A 27,984-nucleotide genomic window follows, 5' to 3' on the forward strand; every position below is an offset into this window, starting at 1 on the left:
TTCATCTCGTCTCAACAAAAGAGATTAATATCGTTGAGAAAGGACGAAAGAGAACAATTTGTAGACAAAATTATCTAGCTTGGGGCAAATTACATTTGTGGCGCTAAACAAATAAAATAAAAAGAAATGAAAAATATAAAGGTCATATTTATTCAGAACATATTTCATTTACGAATCCAACTATCATTTAAAAGTTACATTGACAAATAAATAAAAAGAAAAACTGCTATAAAAATATTTTTGTCTTTTAATAATTAAATACACTATAATAAGGGATTTTTATATTCTACTACGTCACACGTCATTGGCCGAATATATAAATAGTAATATAAATCCAAACAGCAATGTCAGTAATTCGTCACAGGTGGCATAAAATTACCCCTTTGCAAAAAATAAACCATTTTGAAATTTGAAGTATTCGACACTGGCCTGACTGACTTATATCTTAAATTATATAAAAAATTAACCTATACCAATTTTCTCAAAAAATCATGAGTTTAGTAATTTACATTAATTTGCCCATCGTAAGTCAATAATGTAAGATTACAATAGAAACAAAGTAGTTTCTATAAAATAAAACCCGTTTTAATTCAATGAAAATTTCTACCTCTGCACATAGAAAAGATGTATATATGAAGTACAAGGTACTTGTAGAAGTTAGTTACAAAATATAAATAAAACTTCACCATTTAATAATCGAAAAATCTATTTTTGAAAGAACTTGTGCATGTGATATGTTAGACCATTTGACCGTGTGGCGTAATAAATAGAAAGAGATCCTAAGTTGATCGCACATTGATGCAAGATTTCATTTCCATCCAAGATCTTCTCAAACTACACATACGCAACAGCAATCTGCGATCAACTTACTTTAAAATAAGATTTACATTGAAAAAACAGCTAACAACCATTAGTTTTTTATTGCATCAAATGATTTGTCACTTAAAATACATGTGTTTAGAGCCTGGCTGCAGAGTTGAAGGCTAAACTAAACGGTTGTCAAGGACAGTATACAGACTAGCAGCATGGCTTGTAATTCCACAGCTCGGCTGAAATCATTACAGTCTATGGCCAATCTACTAAGAGAAATCTGTTTGACTTTGTAGTGGTAAGAGAGTTGGTTTTTTTTTTTGAAGTTTTTCCCTTAAAAGACCTAGTGTTGGCCTACTGCAAGTTCGCCTAGAACTTTTACGACGGCAAAGGTCGTCGACTATACAGCCGGAGTTTTACGACATTTTTTGAAGACTTATGGTTGGTTTGTTTATACCTTTGCTTGTTGGTAATAGTAAAAACAAATACTTTTACCGTACTGTCATATGTTACTTCAGCACTTTGGTGCCTACCTGCAACCTTTTTGAGCAACAAACAAACTGTTTTATCTTTTAAAAAACATGCTTTTTATTACCAATTATAAAACTAGATCCTTATTTTTAAGTCATTTTATCATCTCCATAATACTTTTATATGGAGGAATCCTGAGACAGATGTTGTATTGGTAGATGGGCATTCCCCTTTTTATTTATTTATTTATTACATGGCAACTGTCTGTTGTCAAACATTTGCCAGATACCAAAGCCAAACAGACTGTCAGAAGTAGTGGCTTGAAATTACAAGTGTTCAGTCGGTAAGTACAAACATATTTACATTTTAGTCACAATATTAATAAATTCGGAATTAATTATACAGAAATATGTGCTACATATAAAAAGTTTATACGAAAGTGAATTATGTTTGTGATTATGCGAAAGTTTGTGGACGACTGTGCTTAATTAAACGCTGTTTAGCAATCGTACAGTCTGGTCACATTATTTTAAAAACAGTTCAAATTCTCTTCACAGTTGTCCCATGAATGTACCACTTTATTAATACTATTATTTTAACACTGTGCTAAAACATTTAATTTTTTACATCAATTACTAACAAGTAACATAATCAAAATATGAATTACATAATATTTGTCAAAATCACGAGACATTGCGTTAAGTGAAAATTATCAGTAGGTAGATTCAAATACAAATTATCAATGTTTATGTGAAAATCTATTAATATATATCATTTGTGATAAAATAATTTCCATTTTTGCATGCTACATTGAAAAATATAAATAAATATTTTATACATAAAAATTTTATTTTAATTTTGGAATAGTATTTAGAGGATGATTTTTACAACAAATTTTATTATTTAAAATGTCATAAAAATATTGTGTTAGTTATTCTACATTAAAATTTTAAACTGCTCACTCAATGACCAATTAATATTGTACAATGGTTAAGAAGATTCAAAAAAAGTCCGAGAACGATAATTGGGCTCAAATTGCATAAGAAATACTGCAATCCAACATAGTTAAAATCTTGCATTGAAAAAACGTAATATAATTTTGAACAAGCTCACTATTTTTTTTATTGAGATGTATTTAATCTCAATAAAAAAAATAGTGAGCTTCTTGCAATCAATATACTTTTTTATACTAATCGATTCTAGCTATTATTTGTATTAAAAAGAGAATATCTGTATGTTTTCTAATCTGAGTTTATTGTGTATTATACAAAAAGTTAATAAAAGTAGCGTGTATACATCAGAGAAGATCACATTTAAAAGTGCATCAAACCAGTTTTCGATAAGCTCGATATGTAGAAGCTAAACAATTATTCATTACTAGTAGACACCGCGCGGCCTCACCCGCGTGGTTCCCGTTCCCGTAGGAATACGGGGATAAAATATAGCCTATAACACTCAGAGATAGTTATTAAACAGTGAAAGAATTTTTCAAATCGGTTCAATAATTCCAGTTCCAGTTCAATATATACAAACAGACAATCGAATATTTCCTCTTTATAATATCAGTATAGAAGTATAGATTGTGATAACAAAGCTGTTTGTAGAATATATAAAACTCATATAAAAAACTTCACCAAATAGCAATATTATAATGTACTAGAAACACGTCAAGAATAAACACTGAAAAGTTCAACACTATTGTTTTCTCTATCGCACGCTAACGAATGACAATCGTCCCTCTCGCTCGCACATGCACATGCAATATACTCGCGTCATATTAAAGTTGGCGGATAATTGTGCCTCTGAGTATATATGCAAGAAATAGTTGTCGTAGTTCAAGTTATGAATTAATCACAAAACTAGACGATAATCCTGTTGCATAAAAACATTTAAACCAAGAAACACTAAATATAGTTAAAACATTTTCTACACTCGTAACTTGTTAGTCGCAAATTTATGAGCGCGGTATCAACAAAAATGTTAGTACAATTAAATTGATTGTATAGCTTGGCAAGTACATTGATGACACTCTCATGATATGCGGGCGACGGGGGGGAAAGAACTGCGCGGGTGTGAAGTCGTGCGCGCGAGGCATCGGGAATGTTACGAACGAATTCGCCAAGCTATAGTTTTTGTTTGTATTTAATCACATTTCTTTTATTTCTTTATTATATCCAATCTCTCTATCTTTTATCTCAAAACTCGTTAAAGTGCGATAGATAAACCAAAGTGTGATATAAAGTCAGTAGGTGTCTATTTCGTATAACGTCAGACACAACCCATTCAAATCTGTTCTCACAGCCAAAATACATTGAAGACATAAACAGTTCACAACAAATGAGTACATACGCCATATTCATACAAATAAATATTTAATAGACGTTTATTTATGGAAATAAATGATTTGTAATTTAATTTGCTATCATCCGCGAAAACAACATAAAAGCAGCTAGTTGTTGCCTCGACTGGACAGAATGCTGGCTTATTTTTTGCGCAAAGGATCAGCCTGGCTGTCCAGCGCGGAAATGCAGCCAGTATTCTTGCCACCATTCCACGTGGGCATGATTTGCATAGTTATTAGGATAAGTTAACATAAGTTATCATTATATTATATTTCTTCTCACTTGATGTTACTATCAAGGCACTTTGCTGTAACGGAGCATAGTTACGACATTAGGCTAATGGCGCACATGCGTCACACACAGCTGCTGGCGCAGATTCCGTCACACATACAGCTGCCGGCGCAGACTCCGTCACACAACTGTAGGCGTAGACTCCGCCACACATCTGCTAGCTTAGACTCCGCCATGCCGGCGGGCTTATAAAATGTCGGACACCGCAAATCGAAAACACTAATTGAATGTATTTCTTAAAATTAAATCAATCGAGCTCAGAGCAGTGACACAATATAAATTTTCTATGGAAAAGTATTAAATATCAAATAACTTCAACAAACAACGGTTTTCGTTTACTTAAAACTCCCGAGTCGATATCCTAGCGACGATGCCGATTGGACGGTTAACAATAATCAAAACGTAACAGCAAAATCATTTGAATCCAGATCTAGTACCTTAGAAATATTTAAATTCACATGAATAAAAGCGATGTATTAACAATCACAAATTAAAAAAAAAAAACAATAGCATTAAAACAATTGAGTGAGCCTTCAATGCGTTTTGGCTACAACGACAGTCGCACACACGTTGGATCGTCGCATATTTACATACAAACACCGCGCCGAGCGCACCGTCAACAACGCTATAGTAACAGTCTGTGCACAGCACTGCGCTCGCTTCTACCACTTCTTCTTGTGCTCGTCCATACTGACGCCGCCCGGCCCGAGGTACACTATCATGAGGAGCCCGCCGATCACTGATAGTGTCTGTAATTAAAAAAAAACAATCAACTACAAATTAAGCCTCAATAGCTCAACGGTAAGAGTGGTCGGACTCATCACCTAGGGGTGGTGGTTTGATGCCCGCCCCGTCGGTCTATTGTCGTACCCACTCCTAGCACAGTCTTTCCCGACTAGTTGGAGGGGAATGGGGATATTGGTCATATCATAAAAAAAATGTTGCAAATATTCTTTTTTTTTTTTTAAATACCTAACAAAGGTAGATGATATACATAGCGTTTTACCGAAAACTAACTATACTCGAGTTATATTAAAGTGGGCGGATAATTGTGCCTCTGAGTATATTATAACAAATGCGATTATGTTTTTAAAAACTCTATAATCAATGTAAAGTTACATTATCAATCCAATTTAATTCTTTATTTGCTGAGAACACATACATATATACAGTGAGCTAGTAGGTACCTAACATTCGTGTAGGCTTTTGGTTGAAGCGTCAAATATGTTTATTAGACAAAATAATGTATTGTCGACCAATAGGATAGGAAGAAAGAGAAAGCGATATTTCCGGTTCGACCGCTCTTTCGACATGTTGTATTAACGATATATTATGCCGTGGGTCGCATGTTAGGCCTACAGGAAGAAGCCATTCCACTTAATAACGGAGGAAGACAAAAAAAGAATAAAGGTCGAGTTTAAACAAAAAAAAAACGAGTGTGCTTAAAAATTAGACCACACAACTAAAATAAAACTTCTTTAAAAAATAAAAAATAAAACGCCATCTATGAGCCTCAGTCATTACTGCATCGCAACAGTTTCTTTAAGTCTACAAAAAGGGATTGTTTCAAAGTTCTCTAAAAACGCCATCTACTGGTGATTTAAAATAAAAAAACACAGTTTCACTATGCCTGTAAATAGCAGCACGTATCTTTAAAGCGTTGCCCGATTACACTTTTCGTAACGCATTCACCAGCTTACCCAAGCTTAGCCCAAGTCAAGCGTACATTAAGAAAAAAAATATAATCTCACCTGGAAGAAGTCGTACTTGAGGAAGTCTCTGAGCGGCTTGTAGTTGGGCACCATCCACCACGCGTTGTGGTACAGGTTGAGCACCGTCAGCACCAGCACCAGCATCAGCGCCGACAGCTTGGTGCGGTAGCCCACCGTCACCAGGATCATCAGAATGCTACCCAGCAGGTCTTGGACGATCTGTATCAATTAAATGAATAAACCATCACTGTAATCTGTTACTGGCTCAGACCAATTACCTTAGGACCTGACTCGTTTAACGTTACCCCTCTGTCAAAACTATATGATGATGATCCAACGTGTTTATACAAACTGTTTTAAAAATTCTCGCTTAAAATAAATATGACAGTGACTTGACCTATGTAGGTGGTTTCCAAGTTTTGGGCGCACGGTTCACCAGGGAAAAAAGAGATTGTAGATTAGAAAAAGAAAGAAAGATAAACACGTTACCTATTACCTACATTTTACTAATTTTTGCTTTCACACGTAAGGGCCCCCCGTACATTGATACAGCTGATAAGCTATGCCCCTGAATATGGATCTGTGGAAGCCTGTCTTTAATCCCTAAGACACGGATATGTGCTAACACTAAATTCAACTAGACTAAGAATTTCATAGAAGAAAATCTCAATATCTTATAGTTACACTAACTCCAGACCTCATGATCTGTAAGCACTAAAAGCTAACAACTAAAAGAACCAAGTTTTTTTTTTATTCTTTACAAGTTAGCCCTTGACTACAATCTCACCTGGTAAGTCATGATGCATAATGGTAAGTAATGATTAGTAAATGGTAAGTAATGATGCAGTCTAAGATGGAAGCGGGCTAACTTGCTAGGAGGAGGATGAAAATCCACGCCCCTTTCGCTTGGCGGTACGTCTTTGCCGATAGGGTGGTAACTAGCCACGACCGAAGCCTCCCACCAGCCAGACCTGGACAAATTAAGAAAATCTCAATCTGCCCAGCCGGGAATCGAACCCAGGACCTCCGTCTTGTAAATCGACCGCGTATACCACTGCGCCACGGAGGCCGTCAAAAAGTTCAAAAGGTTCCATGTAATTTATTCTATTTTTATAAATGAATCATCTACAAGTATCTTTAGAAAGATCAATTAATATTTATTCTAATACAAACGTTTAATATTAAACGTGACATTTAATGAGGTTATTTTATGAGAGTAAAAGGTCACTTCACACATCCACTTTATTTCCGTAAAGATGTATATTTGTGTGAGAACAGGTTATATGTGTATAGTAATTTACTTGCAACATCATATTGAAAGAATTCATTTGGAATTTTATTTTAATATTCGTTATATTTGTTACTAGAGAACAGACGAAAAATAAATAAGTTAAATATAACCTTTAAACAAGTTAAAAAAAGTTGAATATAAAGTAACTTGGTTAGCAACAAGCCATTATAATATGATTGACCAACACTAGAGTTTTTTTTAAAGTTAAACTTTTTTAAAGTTTCTTTGTTATTGTCTTTATAAGATTTATTTTATTTTTAAGTCAAAGGAGAAATGAGTTTATGTTTTTTTTTCTCTTTGTATTTTTTTTGTGTATATTTAAATAGGTAAATAATTAATAAAACTTGGATGGAACGAAGTTATCGCTATCGATATAGCTATTGCTATCGATATCGCTATAGCTATCGCAATCGGGAATCGCTATAGCTATCATCGCTATCGCATTTGCTATAGATATCGCTATATATATCTTTATCGCTATCGCTATCGACATCGATATCGCCATCCCATGGCGATCCATAATAATCGTCGCGACACCACACAACTATAGCAAAAAGTGTCGTTACAACTTTTGGTCTTAATTTTTCCGTCTAGTCCCATTCGCAACGCGCGAAAAGGAACTTCGTAATAATCACTAAGAGCCGAACGTCTTAATGCCTTGCGACAGAGTAGAGCATTGAAACACCCACCTGCAGGAAGGAGACCTCGAACCGCAGCAGCGTGATGAACATGAAGGCCAGCAAGATGCGGCCGGCGAGCTGCAGGTACGTCTTGGGCTTGTTCTCGCCGAGCGACGGCACGCCGGCGAACAGGCTGCGGCCCTCCGCGCGCGCCTCCGCCAGCACCAGCAGCAGCGCGCCGATGAGCGCCAGGTTCCGCAGCAGGAACTGCATGTCCCACAGTATGCTGTACGCGAACGTCTGCAACACGAACCATCTGGACTTATAATATAACTGTAACGGGTCAAATAAAAATTATGGGTGGAGAGCATATTTGGCTGGTGGGAGGCTTCGGCCGTGGCTAGTTACCACCCTACCGGCAAAGACGTACCGCCAAGCGATTTAGCGTTCCGGTACGATGCCGTGTAGAAACCGAAAGGGGTGTGGATTTTCATCCTTCTCCTTACAAGTTAGCCCGCTTCCATCTAAGACTACATCATCACTTACCATCAGGTGAGATTGTAGTCAAGGGCTAACTTGTAAACAATAAAAAAAAAAAAAATTTAATCGATACTGAAACCAAAAATTTTTTTTTGTCTGTCTGTCTGTCCGTATTTAATGTTGAAACTATTGAATGAATTTAACTGAAACTTGGCACTTGATTTGCGATTAGTAGCAACATTCCCCAGCCGGAGAAACTCCATGTATTTATCATCATAGTGACTTTTAATCAAGATTTTTTTCCGTCTTTCAATGTGACGAATCGCCTGTAGTATAGTTAACGGGACAGCCAGGTGATTCGGATGGTTTTTGAGTCTACGTAGTTGTTGTTACTGGATTTTATTTCTTCTTTCACTATTGTAACATCTGTAGATGCTCGTGAATTCGCCAAGTTAAGAAATTAAATATCACGTGTTAAAAACGGTGACAACATCGTGAGGAAAAATACATATTGCACCTGTGAATTTTCTTTCTACATGTGGGTTGTAAATGATGAGCGTAACGCCACTAACTTCCTAACTCTGTGCTGAAACGTGCCTAATAGCCCGGGACTCGAACCCAGGACCGAGTGATACGAGGCCACATGAAACCACTGGACCAACGAGGTGGTTTGCGCCATACTATCAGTTAATAGTTTATATAAGCGTTACTAATAAATGTTTCTAACTTCGAAATTACAACTGTGACTATCTACCTACTACTGCTATAAAGATATTCCGTAAAAATACGTAAAAATAATGTCTCATACCGAGTACATATTATTGTAGTAATTTCGATAAGCGAGCACGTTCGTGATATAGATAATTTTCAAATTATGTAATACTGTATCGAGTAGCTCGCACGTTTGATAAATACGATTTTAATTATACTATACATGTGTTGTGAAATTGTGATATATAATTAAAACAATACATGCTCAGAATCGTCGTCGTCATCAAGCCATATTCGGCTCACTGCTGAGCTCGAGTCTCCTCTCAGAATGAGAGGGGTTAGGCCAATAGTCCACCACGCTGGCCCAATGCGGATTGGCAGACTTCACACACGCAGAGAATTAAGATAATTCTCTGGTATGCGGGTTTCCTCACGATGGTTTCCTTCACCGATTGAGACACGTGATATTTAATTTCTTAAAATGCACACAACTGAAAAGTTTGAAAACCTTCCGGAATCGGAGGCAGAGGTCATATCCACTGGGCTACCACGGCTCTTACTCAGAATAGCTTCAATGAATTATACGAGAAACCTATACCTATGTTGGAAATGAAATATAATATTGTTTTTTAAATATCAATAACATTAATAATAATAGTAATAATCCCGTAAGAAAACGGGAATAAAAATAATATATCGCCTATAGCATCTCAGGGAGAGTGTAGCTTCCTAACAGTGAAAGAATAGTTCAAATCGGTTCTGTAGTTTCGGAGCCTATTCAGTGCAAACAAACAAGCAATCTAAATCTTTCCGCTTTATAATATTAGTATAATAAGTAAGTACGAGTGTATTGAAAAAGTGTAATAAATGCGGTATTTTAATACGCATAAATTAGCTTCACTTGTAAGAAAATCTTGGAATCTTAATTTGACCCACTTCCCGGTCTTCGATTAGGATGAAATTTTGCACACGCTCTGGGTTTTGATGACAATATGGCGGCCTCCCTAAGATGGCGGACTGGCTGTTTGTAATCCAACCCTTATGATATGGATATCAAATGAAAGGGTTTGCTGTCACAAATACGAAAAAAATAGTCACGTGACTTAAATCCAATATGGCGGACAGGCTATTTGAAATGCACCCCATGCAAATGATATGGGTATCAAATGAAAGGGTTTATTGTCAGGAATACGAAAAACTCCATTTGTAATTTAGTGCGTGGCTAAAAGCGTGGTTTTTAGTTTTTTAAACTATTATATTATTTACTAGCTGACGCCGCGCGGTTTCACCTGCGTGGTTCCCGTTCCCGTAGAAATTTGGGGATAATATATAGCCTATAGCCTTCCCCGATAAATGGGCTATCTAACACTGAAAGAATTTTTCAAATCGGACCAGTAGTTCCTGAGATTAGCGCACAACAAACAGACAAACAAACAAACTCTTTAGCTTTATAATATTAGTATAGATTTATAATCCAAAAAGGACAAGGTACATTAATATAAATGAAAAGACGGTCTTGCACGAAAGGTATATAAGTATAGTTATTACGTACTCAATTCGAAATAGATCTTAAAAGACGAACGCAAGACGATAAGACAAGATTACAATGAAAGAAAAAAAATTCGCAAGTCATCGTAATGTTCGGTGTCGACTAGTGTTGGCGCGATCGAGTGGCAAATACACAAATACGCATTTGGCCGGCGCGATATTTACGCCCGAATTTGGTAAAATTAAAATCGTGCCAATTGCCAACATCGTACAATGACTTTTGGTCAACATGCGTTAATACCTCGAAGGTACAATACACATGTTACATTACATACATATACATGTTAAGAAGCTTACGACTGTTTATTTATTTATTCCTTCGCGGCTGATTTTGCGTGAAAGTCTGTTATTTACAAATCAGGATTAATACATTCCAAACAGCCAAATATGTTCAGTAATTTCTGCGTGACTAACAAACATACATTTACACACAAAGTTTCATGAATGTTCGCTTGCTTATTGGAACTGCTGCTAGCTGTTAATCTGAACAGATCAAGTTCGAGTCCTGGTTCTGCATATAAAATATTGTGTTGCGTAATAAACGTAAATTATGAGGAATATCATTCTTATATTCTATATCTATTCGAGGGATTATTTTCTTAAAAACAATATGCACCTTGTCATCGAAGCGAATAAGCTTTTGCTAGAAGACACGACTATAATTCATAGGGCGGGGATCGAATCAAATAGGTACTAATGACGAAGGATGAAATTTTTCCGTCCCAAAGAAAAGGAAATTCGTACCGCTTAATACAAACACCTCATACATACATACATTTTCATTACAATAATGTAGTAACAATGGATTTTTAAACGGTAACCCAGCGGAAATCGGCCTGTATGATTTCTTCGCCGCCGCTGTTTAGGTACCATTTATATTTAAATGCAGATCTATTGAGGCTTCTCTCTATAGTACGATGATGTCCGTACCTGTAAGACGACGATGAAGAACAGTAGCCCGCATGCGATGTCCACCTTTAGCCTGCCCAGCACCATCACGCAGCCGCCGAGTTGTCCGAACAAGTTTACTATCTGAAAATAATTACTTTTTATTAAAAAAAACATGTCAAGTATTTTCGTTTTACATTACATTTCATACTTGGACTTTGGAACCTTCAAACCTTTTAGACCACCACGGTCAAACTATAGAGTGGCCCACCATACTAGATAACCTTAGATAAATAGAATAGAGTATCATATTAGGTAAGAATCTGAGCTGACAAACTATCAGCTTATAAAATGATACAAATCTGGTCATCAAAGTCTCTGACGATTAAACAAGTTAAATGAACCATGAAATGGGGATCAGAGGTCTTTTTGAGATGTTTTGAAAAAGGGTTCTCTGAACCAAAATACTTTGGGAAACCCTGTATTAGATGGATAAGCCATGCCTATTGAATAATTAGATTATTATTAGATTACAGACATCAATGACAATGATCCCTCATAACATCAAAAGAAGACTAATAAATAATGAATGGAAAATAACCATTATTACTTATCAATTGATAGAATTGATATAATATGATTGGAACATAATGGTTTAGAATTGCTTCTAAAAATATGAACAGATAAATCAAATCTATAGTGTAATCTATCTTCAACAATGTTTATGTGGTACTAGCAAAATATGTCCGTGGATTCCGTGGTTTTGGGATTTTTCATAAACTTTGATTCCCAATCAAGCTCCTATAAGGGTGGTATATAACAATTAAAAGTTTATAAGACGTCTTTTTTAGTTTTCGTGTCAGATTGACTTTTTTATTCAATAAATAAAGAATTTTCATAAGCTTTTTATTCTTTTTAACGGGGGTAAATAAAAAATTAGCATTTTCCATAAATAAAAAAAAATAACAATACCCTCCGCTTGAGGTAGTTGGTTAAAAAACCACTTCACCAAATACTCTCGCTTTCCAATTTCGTAATTCCGGTTCTGAGTTGTAAATAAACCATTGCGTTACATAAATGTGATTCAACGATAAGTTATGTAATATGTTAATACATACATAGCTTTACAATTCTGTTAATGAATAGATAACTTTTTATTCATTGACAAGTCAATCGTTGACTACGATCTTGCGATGTTAAGTGACAATACAGTCACTAATGCTAGCGATTGACGATCAAATAAACCCACGTTTCTGCAACATATGCATGCTATAACTGATCGTGTGTTGGTCACTGCGTGCATGACGGCTCGACTTGACGCTTACATGAAACGTCTTCGCTGCGGGCAGCGCTACAGAAACATGGGTATACTTGATCGTCAATGACTAGCAGCGTACCGCAGCGTGGGCGTGGCTCATGCCATTTCCATGCGTCTGTTAATAATAGCATTACTATGATAGATGTTCGCTGCGGGCAGCGCTGCAAAAACGTGGGTATACTCGATCGTCAATGGCCAGCATAATAATCACTATACAAATAATAATAATTGAATTAAATTTTAATTCTGTCTGTTTGTAGTATTACCGGTTCGGAAGATATTCAGTTCTGATAAGAGTCGCCAAAAAACCAACCAAATAAACTATTTCAAACAACACATAATTGGCTCACTGTTGAGCTCGAGTCTCCTTTCAGGGTAAGGCGGGTTATATCTTAATCCACCGCACTGGCCAAATGCGGATTGGTAGACTTCACACACGTAGAAAATTAATAAAATTCTCAGGTATGCAGGTTTCCTCACAATGTTTTTCCTTTACCGTTTGAGACACGTGATATTTAATTTCTTATAATGCACATAACCAAAAAGTTGAATGTGCATGCTCCGGTCCAGATTCGAACCTACGCTTCTGAATCGAAGGCAGAGGCCATATCCACTGGGCTATCACGTCTTTAAAAGAACGCAAAAACTTAGTACGCATTAATCTTTCAATAACAATAGTTTTCCGATGCGATAAGTTGCTTAATTAAAGTACTAAAACCGGTACTCTTACACTATGCACCCAGTTGTCATAACTCGCGGCCCACTTCCCGAATAGAAAGGACAAGTGCAACTTTCACGGTTCGTTACTTTAGGATAGTAACGTAGTTAGAATGGGCATTGTGGACAATTATTGTTAGACATTAATTTACTTTTACTTAAAGACGGGTCCAGACGTGTGTAACGCGAGATGTAAGATTACGTGTAATTTAGTGTCAACAGTGTGGACGGCACGCTAACTCAAAGCGAATTGTCTACGCGAATCTATTTCAATAGTGGTTTCCAACAGTTACGAGCACTGTGTGTTCACGCAAAAAACCGTCAGCCTGTGGATCAGCCCGACGCGAGCGTTACATGTAATGCTCGTAGTGTCGTCCACACGTAGAATTCGCATTACATTACACGGTGGATTAAATTAAGCTTTACAAACGTCTGGACCCGGCTTTAAGTTCGTATGCAAAACGGGTGTCTGCAATTGGTCTTCGCCTGATCTGGGTTTATAGCCATGTAGACATCCATTCTCTTTCTACAAACGCTAACGCATCGAAAACTAAAAATAATTATGGGAACGACATTTACTATCGACAGGTCAAGTGATCAAGTAATCGATCGGTTCTGTCGTTCCCATACATTTTATTAGTTTTCGAATCGTAAGCGTTCGTAGAAAGAGATTTATCAAGGAATAAATCACCCAATTTACTTTGCAAGATTAATAAGTATTGACTATTCCTATTATACTGATGGAATTTGAGATCACAAGCGATGCTCAAATATAATGCACTAACTAAATAGCATCGGTACGCCACGCGGTAGTTCTTGATTTCGTAGGAATGTTATATGGGGATAAAATATAGCCTATTTTCATCAGGTATAATGTAGGGAATGTCAAGGATTAGGAGAATTCTATTGGTGAAAGAATTTTTCAAATCGGCCCGGTGATTTCAAAGAACATTCAATGCAAACAAACAATCAAATCTTACTGTATAATATTAGTAAGTATAGATAAAGAGCCATGACAGCCCAGTGGATATGACCTCTGCCTCCGATTCCGGAGGGTGTGGGTTCGAATTCGGTCCGGAACATGCACCTTCAACTTTTCAGTTGTCTGCTTGTTAAGAAATTAAATATCACGTGTTTCAAACGGTGAAGGAAAACATAGTGAGAAAACCTGCATACCAGAAAATTATCTTAATTATCTGCGTGTGTGAAGTCTGCCAATCCGCATTGGGCCAGCGTGATGGACTATTGGCTTAACCCTTCTCATTCTGAGAGCAGACTCGAACTCGGCAGTGAGCCGCATATGAGTTGATGACGAATCTATATCTATACTAATATTATAAAGCTGAAGAGTTTGTTTGTTTGTTTTTTTTTTGATTGAACGCGCTATGCCAGGAACTACTGGTCCGATTTGTAAAATTCTTTCTGTGTAAGATAGCCGATTTATCCAGGAAGGTTATAGGCTATATATTATTCCCGTATTCCTACGGGAACGGAAACTACGCGGGTAAAACCGCGCGGCGTCAGCTAGTAGATAATAAAGATGAAAATACGATACGCCATATTATATCTGATTTCAAACACTTATAATAATTTTCCTGCTGTGAGTTATTATTTGGGATTGCCTTGTTAACGTATATGACGCACTGTCGAATTATTTATCGTAAACAAGTCAACGGAAATTATCTCTCTGGCAGTGTGTGATCTATTTTCAAGTCGAGTTCAAAGTTCAAATTCGTCTAATTGACTGCCTTCAAAAACTACAAAGGAAATTACGTTTTTTTACGGTAAATCTTCATCTCTGGAAAGTTCCACATGTAAAACCGAAACGAATGTTTTATAATGTCAGCTATGTAGTTGCTTAAGAGTTATAGTTAGCTGGAAAGTTCAAGTATTTTTTTTATAAAGAATAAGCTCGCGCTTGACCACAATCTCATCTGATGGTAAGTGTAGATTTGGAATCAAATCGCTTCGTACGAGTCCTGCGGATGTCAATGACATAGGGATGGAAATAGCTCCTGTGCACTCTATTTAATTTCTTTCTCCAGATCTTCTGAACCAATATTGAAAAGTAGCCTACGCCCCGCGTAATTTCCGTTCCGTTTATTAGAATATAGGGATAAAATATGGTCTTGTAGTTGCTTCCAATGAGACATGTCACATTTCAAGTTTTACTTTACTACATATCCTATGTACTTCTCCAAGGTACAATCTAACCCTGTATTAACATTCAATTAAAATTAGCTCCGTCTTTAGAAACATCGAGTTTGTCTGTTTGCAAAAGTTTGCAGGTTCAAAAGGCAGAATAAGAGTCGCTCTTTTTAACATATTATTATTTTATAAGTTGTCATACCGACTTACGCCTGCCACAGTTCAGTAATAATTATCCTTATTGATGTTTGCATCCAAAGCAATGATAGGAATTTCCTGCATTCTGTATATAGGTAATTTCATGAATCAAAAACTGGTAAAAAGATTTTAATGGAGCTTTTAAATTTCGGTAGTTCCCATCTTAGCGGCCGTGGCGTGCACAAAGCCAAAGTTATTCATTGGTAAATATCATGAAGTAGCTTACTAGTGAAGTGTAGAGATCCAGTTGCAATATCTCATTGATATCAACAGTTATACCACTACAATTACATATTTTAAAATGCAAGGATAGATAAAGGCGTGTGTTACATGGGTAGTTGGAATTATTTGAATTATTTTGTATGAAAACAAAAAAGTTTTTATTTTACTTAAAAAAAATTAGTTATGCAGTTCGGCTCCTATAAGTGGACTAATATATAAGTGGACACCTTGAAGTTATGGGAAATACTCTGTAACATGTATATAAAATGCATTCCCATCTTAATTGGTGTGGCATGTATGTACAACATTTTTGCATGTATGAAATGCATGTCACTGTTTAAATGTTTAATTTGTCTTTGATTAGCAAAGGCATAATGTAACTTGTCATTAAAAAAGTATAAGGCCAGAGTAAATTTTATTTGCTTGCTTGCTTCAATATACTGTGAAATAGCTCAAAAGAATAGAGAAGAATCAATCAACTTGCAAAAAGTAAAAGTGATGAGATTTCATTAAAGAGCTGAAGTGCAACAAGAAGTGCAAACAAAGACCATTTTACAATACTTGGTGAGCAAAATTGTGCAATTTGATGTTTAGTAACTTACTGTGAGCTGAAATTTGAAATAAATACTTAAAAATTGTGACACCAACATTTACTACTTAAATTATCTAAATCATTGGAGATTTAATGCTTGTTACCTACCAAGCAAGGGTTGTAACTACAATATTTTCGAGGGTAGAAATAAAAATTTACTATAAAAGACAGTCAGGCTGACACATGAGTGATCCTATAGAGGTACCAATTTGGTTGTTAGACATTCAGATCCCTAAAAGAATAAAACAGTTTTATAACAGTAATTGTCGAAATCTTAAACATAATGAGTGATAACTAATTACTAAACTTTCAAGTAATTAAAAAGCTGTTAGTAAATGATAAAACATCAATTAAATTCTTATATCAGTAATTAACAAATTATACTTATTGCTAACTCTCTTTAATTTTAATAATTACTAGTGCTTTCTCTTTATTATTACACTAGGGACTGGAAACACTCATTTGGAATAAGGTCAAAGCAAACTGTAAAAAACAGTAATATTAGTTAGTAATGATGTTTTTAATAATATATAATTTTTTATATATAATTAAAAAAAATATAGTTTTGTATTTTCTATATTACTTTCTTAACTATTTATTTCAATAGGTGAAATATTTTCATTATTGCTAATATTCAACCAACTTCAAAAACAGATTGTTTATGTGACACATTTCTGTCATATAAACAATCTGTATATCTTAAGAAGTACTGTCTCTATGTAATAGGATTTTCACTATTAAATTCTTCCAGTTTAACTTAATTTTAATTTATTTTGTATGAAAGGTGACTTAAATGCAAGTGTTCTTATACATGTTTGATGAAAATCGGTTGAGCCGTTTAAAAGTTCTGGGGGGTGAAAATGGGAAGAATAACCAAGTGTCAGAAACTATACTCAAATGGGAACTCAAATGAAAGCACACTGAAAGAGAATAGACTTGATTGAGAGTGTAATTAATAATTTCATGACCTTCAGGGGTTTTCAAAATTTTCAATTTATAGATAAAAATTAATCATATAAATTTATGACAGATTAACTGATAACACAAACTCACCACAAACACAGTGGCGAGGAATTGGCCACACCCCCATGACATGTCCATATAATCCCTCTGCTCGTACCATTGAAACCACATCCGGAGACCATCTTCAAGGAAAGTGGAGATGAGGCACAGCCGTGCCACTGTTGGCAGTACATGCTTCAGTTTTCTGATTACCTGTACAATAACAAAGTTGTCATGATCAAATGTTGCTCACATTTCTATACTTGTAATATTTTCAAGTTTGTTTTTAATATATGCATGCCCAGAATATCCTGTGATGGTGTCCATAGTTTTCATGAATTGTCTATGAATGAATGCAAGATATCACTCAACAGCTACTTTTTAATGATGTGATATCTTACCCTTCATAGACACTTAGTTGACTTACTCGTGTAAAAGTAAAATTAAATACACACTGTGAAGTATTTTAGTTCACATATATAATACCTATTTTTTTTTTTGTTTATTAGTTAATTATTTAAAGATCTTAGTCTCAACATTTAAATTGTTTTAACTTCAGGATACATTTAGCTTGGAAGCTGTAAGAAAAAGCTTTTAATTTTGAGTGAAACAACGTTGTTTGGAGTTTGGCTGAATGGGCTATAGGCTGTTAGTTTTTGTGTAGAATAGGAATACCTTTTTAATTGAAGTTTCATTCAAAAAGTTCACCTATTTAGCAAGTACCAATATGTTTTCTATTCAAACTAACTTTTTAAATAATTCTGCATTTAGAATGCGACAAATTACTAATATACTTTTGTGCTTATGCAGATATTTTATTTAAAAGAAATGAATAAAATTAGTTAGATTTAATGTAAATATAAAAAGTTGTCGTGAAATTGTTTATTACACGACAACTTTTAATAAGACAACTTTGCTTAAAAACATTATCGAAATAACTTCTACAACTATTACGGAACGTGTAGGGGGGTGTATATTTACAGCGAAATCAATCGTAATTAACTTAGACAACATTGTACAGGAATAAAGTTCGGTGACGTGACAAAACCTATCTGGAAGTCGTTCTAAAGTCATGTAGACATCGAGCTTTTTGAACATAAAAACTAATTACAACGACATACTAATAATGCCCTCATTACCTGGTCTGCTATATCTTCTGCCGTCGATACATATTCATTTGGAATTAGCATTTTCACCAACAAATTCACTTAACACTATCACCAAAACTGAATTTTACTGTCGTCGGACTCCTCGTCGGTCGTCGAGTGACGTGTGGACAGTTGGACAAACTTCCTGTTCAAAACAGTTTCCTTTTATGGCGTAATACTTGTAAATTTCTTAATAATTACTCGTGTTACTTTATAAAAAGCGATAAATCAATTGTAAATATGATGATATTAACAGAAGTTAATAAATAATGACAAATAAAGTTCAAATAAATCTAAAATGAAGCGAGTAACAGGATGTTTTGATTTATTTTCAAAATGACTATTTGATGTCAATTTGACGTTTACGCTTAGGTTTAGGAATAGCTTGAACATTTTTTTAATGTACTGCTACCCGGGGTTTTCTAATTCAATTAGATTTTCATGTAGTTATTTATTTTAAATAAGATAAAGTTTATGAAGTTGATATTGACTGTCTGGTGAATATTGTAAATATAAAAATCAACCACCGAACTCGGATTCAAAACCATTGAACCCAGCCCTTTTCCCAGTAAAAAATAGCGTTGTTGAAATCTATCAGTAATTGTCATTGTCAGTGTCATTTGTAAAAAAAAAATATTCCTTGATGGAGGCAGCGGAACTATAAATATTGAAAAACTGTATTTTTTAACTGTTTACGTGCTTTTTATTATAAAAAAAACTAGTATATAATTGCAACGGTTTATTGTTGCAACGGCCTAAGCTTAAGTGTAAGAGTTTCTCCGTTATTTCCTAAATAAGTACACATTAAAGCTTGATAACCTTTGTGTATGTATATTTTTCCAGAAAAATGCTAGAAGTTACTTGCAACGATCGACTTGGCAAAAAAGTTCGTGTTAAATGTAATCCAGACGATACCGTGGGTGATTTAAAAAAATTGATCGCAGCACAAACTGGCACAAGATCTGACAAAATAGTTTTAAAAAAGTGGTACACAGTTTTTAAAGACCACATCAAGTTATCAGATTGTATCCTTTTTATTATATAGCCTATGCTGGCACTACATTAACTTCAAACATTTGAACACTCCATTGAAGCTATGTCTGGCACATAACTTTGAATTTCTGTTGAAATAAATGCTCTTTGCCAAGCAGTGTCAGTTTCTTAGTGTATATAAAAGTGTACAAAGTCAATGGTAGATGTAGTTGCAAAGCAGTCTGCCTGCTTCAATTGTGTACGAAGTTTGTTATTTTAATGTTCAAATGTTTGAAGCTATATTTAGCCCACCATTATATATTAACTAATCTGTACTTAAATTAACATACACATAACATACATAATTTAATACTTAATTTAAGTACAGTAAGTGTTTGTGTAATAACAATTATATATCCTACAGATGCAGCATATTTACTAGTTATTTTATTACATCAAATGTTTTACTATACAGCCACAATATCTCAGTAAAAGTTGCCATATGAATTTTAAAAAAAACGCCTTATTCTAAGGGTAAGTAACACGGGGGATGATTGATTGTATACCCATTAACTGTGAAGTAAAACCACACATATTTTTTTACAGTGTAGTCTGATTATGATAATACTTTTCTTATTAGGTTGGGCCTCAAAATTAGCCTTATATTTATTTGAAAAAAACATCCATTTACATGCATTTAAATCAATAATTTAAAATGTTAACATATTTTAATGAATTGCATAATTAATTTCTTTAGCACACAAATCAGATGAAATACATGATGGAATGAATTTGGAGCTCTACTACCAGTAAACTTATTTTTATGTATTAATAAGTGTTGTGTTTATTTTAAATGACTTGTAAATGATTCAAAATAAATGAGTACTTTATTGTGAATGTTTAATTGATCCCACTTCAGAAAGGTGTATTAACTGTATCATAATTTGTATGGCTATTGAAAAGCCAAACACTGCCAAACCTGTCTAGCAATAAGACAAAACAATGTTTGCCAGGTCAGATAAAAAAGTACACAAGAATTTTGTTTAAGAGGTAAAAAACAAAAAACATGTGTAATATAAATGAATAATAGTGTGCTCAAATATTGAAGATCAAAATTCAAAATATTAGTTCTTAAATTGTGGAAATGCTGACACGGCAAACATTGTTTTGCCTAAAAACAAGAAGAATGGTTATCCACCTAAGTAGACTGAAATATCTTGAAAAAAATCGATTTTGCGACTTTTGTCCTCAAACTTTAATAGACGCAGATACCCTGCCTTATCTAGGTTTGGAGATAACATTAATGTTAAAACTCAAATTACATGTTCATACAAATACTAGCGGACGCCCGCGACTTCGTCCGCGTGGAATTCGATGTAAGCTTTCACCCCCTTGTATTATTTTTCCGCATATTTGTTTTCTATTTATTGCCCTCAACCAAAATTTAAAAAAATATCTTCAATGTACAGAATTTGAACTGTAATTTGTGTAGATTCAGTTGACACGGTACAGACCAAAATACAAAAATTCAGCTGCGTAAAGGCTGAAAATCTCGAATTCCGAGATCTTTGGTATTCATCTAATTTCAGGGAATTTCGATTTGTGGGGAGTTGAGAAAGTAGGTACTGGCAACGTTTGTCTTTAATCTATGGCAATGTACTCTATGATCAATGGTTTTTAGAGTACGTCATGTCGTTGTAATGTCGTTTTCGTTTTGTGAGATTTAATAATTTTTGTTTTACTCGATTTACATTCGAAGAAAAACATTGAAGTTGGAGTTATTGAATTACACGTTATACGATAAGTATTAATAATAGTTTAAAATGGCCGATACTGAAGGTATGTTTTGTTTGACAATCCCTTGCATGTTGCGTATCGACATTCTACAAATGGTTTGCTTTTTCAGAATACAATCAGCAAAGACCGATGAAGTCAAGCAAGCAGCATAACGTATTACCGATTTGGGGTAACGAACAAACTATGAATCTGAACCCTTTAATCTTAGCGAATATTCAAGGTTCTAGCTACTTCAAAGGTAGGTAAGCAAACAAAACAACGCTCAGGAGTTCTGGACTATTCATTATTCATCTTTTATTTGTATTTTTTTCTCTTGTGTTGTGTTTCGTTATCTGTAATAATAGTTAAATTTTTTACTGGTCAAGACCAATTGCAAGATTGGTGACAGACAAAAAAACATTTATCTTTTGATGAAATGAAATGAAATTTCAAAAGCACAGTGTTCTAGCAATTCTTTTAAAAGAGTAAGACCAAGTAACTTGTTTCCTGCCTCACAACTAAGTGAAATTATTGGATATACCTTAAGACTAGGTTTTCAGTCTATCTGCCTTGGGAGGCTCTAGTTTCATTGAGTTAATATTAAACATAGGCATGTGTCATAATGTGATGTAATAACTAAACGGTGCCATTGTCTCCAGTGCATCTGTTCAAGTTGAAGACATACCATGAGGTGGTAGATGAGATCTACTACCAGGTGAAGCATTTGGAGCCCTGGGAGCGTGGCAGTCGCAAGACGGCGGGCCAGACTGGCATGTGTGGCGGCGTGAGTATGTTCATGGCAACTGTTTGCATTTATATACCTGTTCATATATGTTTGTTGTGTAGGTCTATATTTATAAACATACTGCAGCCCTACTTGATGTGTACTGTTTACCAACAAACAAATTAGAAATGAAGGGAAAATGACTAGTGATTTATACCCACATTTTGTTTGTTGGTAAACAGTACACATTGAGTATAGCTGTCACCTGGAAGTCAGTGGCAAATTCAGGATTGGCCTGGTAGGCTTAACCATGGTAAGGCCTGATTTACCAAGGAAGCCTGATTTTATCCTTTGGGGGTGGTGGCTTGAGCCCCTTAGGCACTATTTTGCAATACAAGCAGCAAGGGCTATGTTCATAGTAAATCATTTACAAGAAGGGCATTAAGGAACTACTATATTCAAAAGTCAAAATTAATTTAGTCTACAAGCACTTTTGAAATGTCGGGTAATAATAATATTGGAAAATGGTGACAATAATTCTTGCTTGGCTCAACAGATCCATGGTAATGTTATCTTTCTGGAATGTTTGCTGCAGGTCCGAGGTGTGGGTGCAGGTGGTATAGTGTCCACAGCGTTCTGTCTGCTCTACAAGCTGTACACTCTGCGACTGACTCGCAAACAGGTCAATGGCCTTCTGCAGCACACTGACTCGCCCTACATTAGAGCTCTAGGTATGTATGTATTCATAGCCTTGTTTTAACTAGCGGACCCAAGCTACATCTACCCTACCCTTCTCCTACCCTACTCCCGTCTCTCACCCTACACCTACCCTACCTTACCCTACCCCTAACCGACCCCTATCCTACTCCTACTCTACCTCTACTCTATGTATCCTATGCATCATCTCTTGGTTCTAAGCTACCTTCACTAAATTTCAGCCAAAACTTTCAGCTGATTTATCTTGGATAGGCTTACACGTGACTACAATCATGCCTGATGGAAAGCAATGATGAGATCTAAGATGAAGCGTGCTTGCTTAGAAGATGCCTATTCACTCTTGCCTTGAGGGTGTACAAATTGTAACTCAGGAAACATAGAAGCCGGAAGGGCATTCCACATCTTAGTAGTCCTAATAAGAAATGGTGATGCAAAACATTTTGTGTGGGTTGACTGAACGTCAACAGCAAAGGGATGCCATTTTCAACAACGCCTCGGTGTTCTGTGGTAGAATGGTGATGGAGGAACAAGAATATAAAGTTCAAATACTCTATGAAGTATATCTGGTAAAAGACTGATAGACAGGCAATATTGCATTGGTGCTGTAAACTTTGCAGTTTCGTCCATGTCAATGATTCATCACATATGATACGTCTAATAATAGTATGTTTAATCCACAGCATTTTTTTTTCTCCAGGCTATAATATCATTGACACATGAGATGCCTAGTTTGCATTAGCTCGATAATGGCAAAATAAAAACACAATTGTTAATACATTTCATTGTTTTGTGTCAGGTTTTATGTACATTCGCTACACTCAGCCACCCGCAGACCTGTTCGACTGGTACGTAGATTATCTGGAAGACGAGGAGGAGGTGGACCCTCGCGCCGGCGGCGGTGGCCCCACCAACATGGGCGCGCTCGTGCGGCAGATGCTCATCAAGCTGGACTGGTTCAGCACGCTGTTCCCGAGGATACCGGTTCCCATACAGAAGCAAATTGAGCAAAAGTAGGTATTGTTTTTTTGATTGTTTAATTCATACTTTTTATTCCAAATTGCATAGAGTAGGGTGGGCTTAAGCTCTAAATTTTCTCTCTTCTAAAAAGGAACGAAGGTTTAAGATACCACATATGCTAGGCTTTGTAATAGTCCTTTATAACTGAATGTTTCTTACTACCTGCTATTCCCATATAAAATTAATTACCTTTCTTTTTTTATAAACTTATAAAGACAAACAGAATGTAAAAAAATATTGATATTGGTTTAGTCGTAGCTATTCTTGAATTTTAAAGAGACTTGAACAACAATGTATATATTACAAAATAATAAAAACAAAATTTATTAGTTCTTTTATCAATTATTATTTATAATTGATAATTATTATTCTAGATTGTTTAAAAACAAAAGGCAGATGTGTGTTCTTGTACTTAGAATGAAGCACTCTATTTTCATGTTAGAATTTTATCATATACAAAAAAAAACTATTTTATTACTGTGAACTAACAATTTATGCATTTTTCAGCCACCGCACTAGTATCTACACAAGGACTTACTATGAAAGCACAAAAGTTGGAAACATTAGGTTTTCTATAGATTACATCACAAGAAATATATTTAGATTTATCAATACTTTCTCTCCCTGCTATATATTTGTGGTCTATAAAATGCGTTTGAACATCAAGCGCAGTGTCAAAAGGACTAAAATTTTTAATAGATAATTTCTTGTTAACATTTTATATATATTTTTTAAATTCGTTTTAGAAATATAAGCAGAATACCCACCACAATTTCATCACATCAATTGGAAGGTTTAGGATAAACAGAATTTATGCTATGCAATATAACAAATTACTATCTACCTATAAACCTTATAAGACCACTTTGTTATCCTTCTATCTGTCATAAACCTTTGGCTGGTGGGTAGGGTTATGATGTGGCGAGTAATTACGATAGGGCGGTTATCGGCAAAGACATAGGTATGATTTTCATCGTACGCCTAACAAGTTAGCCCGCTTCCATCTAAGATTGCATTATCACTTGCCATCGGGTGAGATTGCAGTCAAGGGCGAACTTGTAAAAAAGAACAACCTTTATTTAGGGAATGTGAAAAAATCAAACAGACAACAACAATTGACACTAGTCCAGTTGACCATACATTTGTAATTAAATTTAAGATTTAATTACAAATGTACGGTTTTCAGATTGTGGTGGATTTAAAAAAAACAGAGATCTTGGACAATACTACTCTATTCAATTCCTGAACTATTTATAATGATCCTATTCAATTCTTGAACTATTTATAACAATTCTATTCAATTCCTGAACTATTTATAACAATCCTATTCAATTCCTAAACTATTTATATTGATCCTACGTACGGGACCATCGGTTGGCGAGCCCGACTCGAACTTGTCTGGTTTTTATATAAAACTATAGTCGAAAGCAATCTTTATGACGTCACCGAAATAAGCCGTAGGTGTCACAACGCGTAGTTCATATTAATATAATGATCCTATTCAATTCTTGAACTATTTATAACAATCCTATTCAATTCCTGAACTATTTATAACAATCCTATTCAATTCCTGAACTATTTATAACAATCCTATTAAATTCCTGAACCATTTATATTGATCCTACGTACGGGACCATCGTTTGGTGAGCCCGACTCGAACTTGTCTGGTTTTTATATAAAACTATAGTCGGATGCAATCTTTATGACGTCACCGAAATAAGCCGCCGGTGTCACAAGGCGTAGGTTAATACATAAACAACGCTAATGCGATGCTACATGCGTTACATTATAGGTGACGTCATAAATATTGGATCCGACTATAATTTGCTAAACTTTCTAGGCTTACGACCCATTCTGACATGAATTTACACACTCCATACACATTATCCATCTTAAAATGTGATGTAATTTATGGTTGACCTGAAATAACGTTTATATATTAATAACTAACATATTACCGTTCCAACGTAGGTTAGCAGAGCACAGCAGACTGAACAATGCATCGAAGCCTGCCAACTCCAACACTAACTACAACAGAGGCGGCAACAGTAACTACAATCCGGGCAAGGTGGACAACGACCGTCGTGAACATGACGATAGGGACAGACGAGATTATGGCGATGGGGATAGGTAAGAACTTTTCTATAAGTAGTACTTTCACTCTTTCCTAGGGATATTCTTGACTACAGTTTGTATGATGGTTCGGGTGAAAGTTAATTACACTCTTGAAATTTTGTCGCGATTTACGATAGTAGTACGTATTATGAACGTCATACAGGCGACTGTCACTGTATTCATGCTATCTGAAAAATCAAGCTTTGTTCTGTTGTCAACTTATACCATTAATAACTGGATGCGGTTCGCACCCAAATTCACCAACAAAAAAGTCTGTCATTTTTTGAGGGGGACGAGGTAAACTCACACATCGAAAACATTTAACACCATTAAGTATATTCTGTGTCCATACACTACACACAACTATAAATTTGACACGCAATACACACACGCGTAATTTTTACACACACTAAGAAACACATTGTGCACAGTAAAAATATATACAAGCAGTATACTCGGCCGTATTTTTGAAATAACTACTTACAGCGCGCGGTACGTAAACATGTGATAGGGCTGCCTGCCTCCAGCATTTTAATTACACTTTTGTATTTGCCAACTTTGTATTTCCATTTAGTTTTGTGATTGTAAATATACTTTTTTTATGTAAACAAATAAAATATTTTGTAAATTGTAGTAAAATAGGAAGTGATCAATAAGATGCGTGTTGTTTTTTGATTGGTAGATTTAAATAAGGCTGATACTAATCAATGACCTTGAAGGATAGGTCGTATTCATATGTTTATTTTGGTGATGCCATCTATGTATTACCCCCACACTACGTGACCAAATATTAAAAAACCGGTCAAGTGCGTGTCGGGCCACGCGCAGTGTAGGGTTCCGTAAATTATGTCCCTTTAATCCCTTATGTTTTTCTCAATTTCAAAACCTTTATTATTCCTTACATTATTACATTAAACAAGTTTTTCAATTAATAAGAGTAACAGTTTTAATTTTTTTTTCTATGTTAGTATATTGTTAGTGTATCTGTTTTATGTTTAGTATGTTAGTGAGTTAGTCTTATTTCTAATTAATAAAATCTATTTAACTAGTAAGTTGAAATTGAAATTGAGGTATAGCTCGCGTTTCGACCTCTAGTATGAAGTCAAACTACTGCTTGCTTATTTACTGTGACATTGCTTAGACTATCCACAGATTAAATACATAGAATATTCGATTACTGATTGATGTTTGGCTGTTTCGTTAAAAGAATCGATTCTATTCATAAATTGTTTTTATTAAAAATTTGATAAAATTAAGGTTTAAATACTTTCAAATGAAACGTTACTCCATCTTTTACTAAACTACAAGTTTTTGGCCGTTTTTTATGCCATTTAACTACACAAACCGGCATTTTTAGGGAGCTCCTTACACGACGAAAACGATTACAACAATGAAACATCGATTCTGTAGCAACAGTTTTTATAAACGCATTAGATCATAGATTTTTGATCTTTGCCAGAGGGGTAACGGTTAGCGAACCGCGTCCAGTTATTAATGGTCTAAGGTTGTCAAACATCATTTCTGTTTCAGTTTGAAGGGTTGTTTGTGAAATTACAGTGTATAGAGATTTAATGATCCTAGCAATGTGCCCAGATCTTGATAACGAGTAATAACATTAAAAATGTAATAATTGTGCCAACTTACAATAAACATTTTAATTTTGGGCTAAAAATATTAACGATCAATTAATTAACAAATATAAGAAAGTTGACATTGACATGTGTCAGAAACACAATCTCTGAGCGGCCGGACTTTATGTAACTTCTACTTCCCATTTTCAGATATCAAAAAGAGAGACCGGCACGACGCGATGATCGAGACAGAGAGCGCGACAGGGACAGAGAACGTGAACGCGAACGCGACAGAGACAGGCGCGACCGCGACAATCGGGATCGCGACAATCGCGATCGTAACCGTGAACAGACACGATCTGGAGATCGCTACTTCGACCGTTCCCGAGACCGCCACCGTAACCGCTCGCGATCGAAAGAACGCCGCCATAGATAATAGAAACTACTTTATTGCTTTTGTTTAAATTTAAATAACAATAATTGAATCTTGACAATTAATAATTAAAGTTAGTAATAATGTTTAGGTATTGTTTTATTTGCAGTTAAAAAGAAAAAATATATATGCTAATTAAATTAATTATTA

At 35.1% G+C, this 27,984-nt stretch overlaps 3 protein-coding genes across 3 annotated transcripts; 2 read left to right on the forward strand and 1 right to left on the reverse strand.

Annotated features, from left to right (window-relative positions):
- Window positions 1-129: 129 nt before the first annotated feature.
- Window positions 130-18,791, reverse strand: LOC112056070 (surfeit locus protein 4 homolog). Its single transcript, XM_024096409.2, has 6 exons — window positions 18,501-18,791; window positions 17,413-17,574; window positions 11,207-11,308; window positions 7,607-7,837; window positions 5,666-5,845; window positions 130-4,663 (listed from the first exon to the last, which is right to left on the reverse strand). Exons 1-6 carry the CDS (start codon window positions 18,549-18,551, stop codon window positions 4,577-4,579), a joined length of 813 nt encoding a protein of 270 aa, XP_023952177.1. The 5' UTR covers window positions 18,552-18,791; the 3' UTR covers window positions 130-4,576.
- Window positions 18,792-19,114: 323 nt separating this feature from the next.
- Window positions 19,115-20,372, forward strand: LOC112056066 (ubiquitin-like protein 5). Its single transcript, XM_024096406.2, has 3 exons — window positions 19,115-19,276; window positions 19,353-19,534; window positions 20,251-20,372. Exons 2-3 carry the CDS (start codon window positions 19,357-19,359, stop codon window positions 20,292-20,294), a joined length of 222 nt encoding a protein of 73 aa, XP_023952174.1. The 5' UTR covers window positions 19,115-19,276; window positions 19,353-19,356; the 3' UTR covers window positions 20,295-20,372.
- A 783-nt stretch (window positions 20,373-21,155) lies between these two features.
- LOC112056064 (pre-mRNA-splicing factor 38B) lies at window positions 21,156-27,922 on the forward strand. Its single transcript, XM_024096403.2, has 7 exons — window positions 21,156-21,320; window positions 21,388-21,516; window positions 21,917-22,041; window positions 22,577-22,712; window positions 23,495-23,708; window positions 25,687-25,845; window positions 27,612-27,922. The coding sequence occupies exons 1-7, from the start codon at window positions 21,305-21,307 to the stop codon at window positions 27,835-27,837; spliced, it is 1,005 nt and encodes a 334-aa protein (XP_023952171.1). The 5' UTR covers window positions 21,156-21,304; the 3' UTR covers window positions 27,838-27,922.
- Window positions 27,923-27,984: the final 62 nt, after the last annotated feature.

The sequence above is a fragment of the Bicyclus anynana genome, chromosome 4 (genome assembly GCF_947172395.1).
Source record: "Bicyclus anynana chromosome 4, ilBicAnyn1.1, whole genome shotgun sequence".
In the NCBI taxonomy this organism is placed as follows: domain Eukaryota; kingdom Metazoa; phylum Arthropoda; class Insecta; order Lepidoptera; family Nymphalidae; genus Bicyclus; species Bicyclus anynana.

Excerpts from the sequence above, each read along its gene's own strand:
- LOC112056070 (XM_024096409.2), bottom strand. The coding sequence starts at position 18,551 with ATGCTAATTCCAAATGAATATGTATCGACGGCAGAAGATATAGCAGAC. Across the intron at positions 7,838-11,206 it reads TCTTCATCGTCGTCTTACAG|ACGTTCGCGTACAGCATACT; the intron begins GTACGGACATCA and ends TTCGTGTTGCAG. Across the intron at positions 5,846-7,606 it reads TCGAGGTCTCCTTCCTGCAG|ATCGTCCAAGACCTGCTGGG; the intron begins GTGGGTGTTTCA and ends TAATTGATACAG.
- LOC112056066 (XM_024096406.2), top strand. The coding sequence starts at position 19,357 with ATGCTAGAAGTTACTTGCAACGATCGACTTGGCAAAAAAGTTCGTGTT. Across the intron at positions 19,535-20,250 it reads CCACATCAAGTTATCAGATT|ATGAAATACATGATGGAATG; the intron begins GTATCCTTTTTA and ends CACACAAATCAG.
- LOC112056064 (XM_024096403.2), top strand. Across the intron at positions 21,517-21,916 it reads AGGTTCTAGCTACTTCAAAG|TGCATCTGTTCAAGTTGAAG; the intron begins GTAGGTAAGCAA and ends CATTGTCTCCAG. Across the intron at positions 22,042-22,576 it reads AGACTGGCATGTGTGGCGGC|GTCCGAGGTGTGGGTGCAGG; the intron begins GTGAGTATGTTC and ends TGTTTGCTGCAG.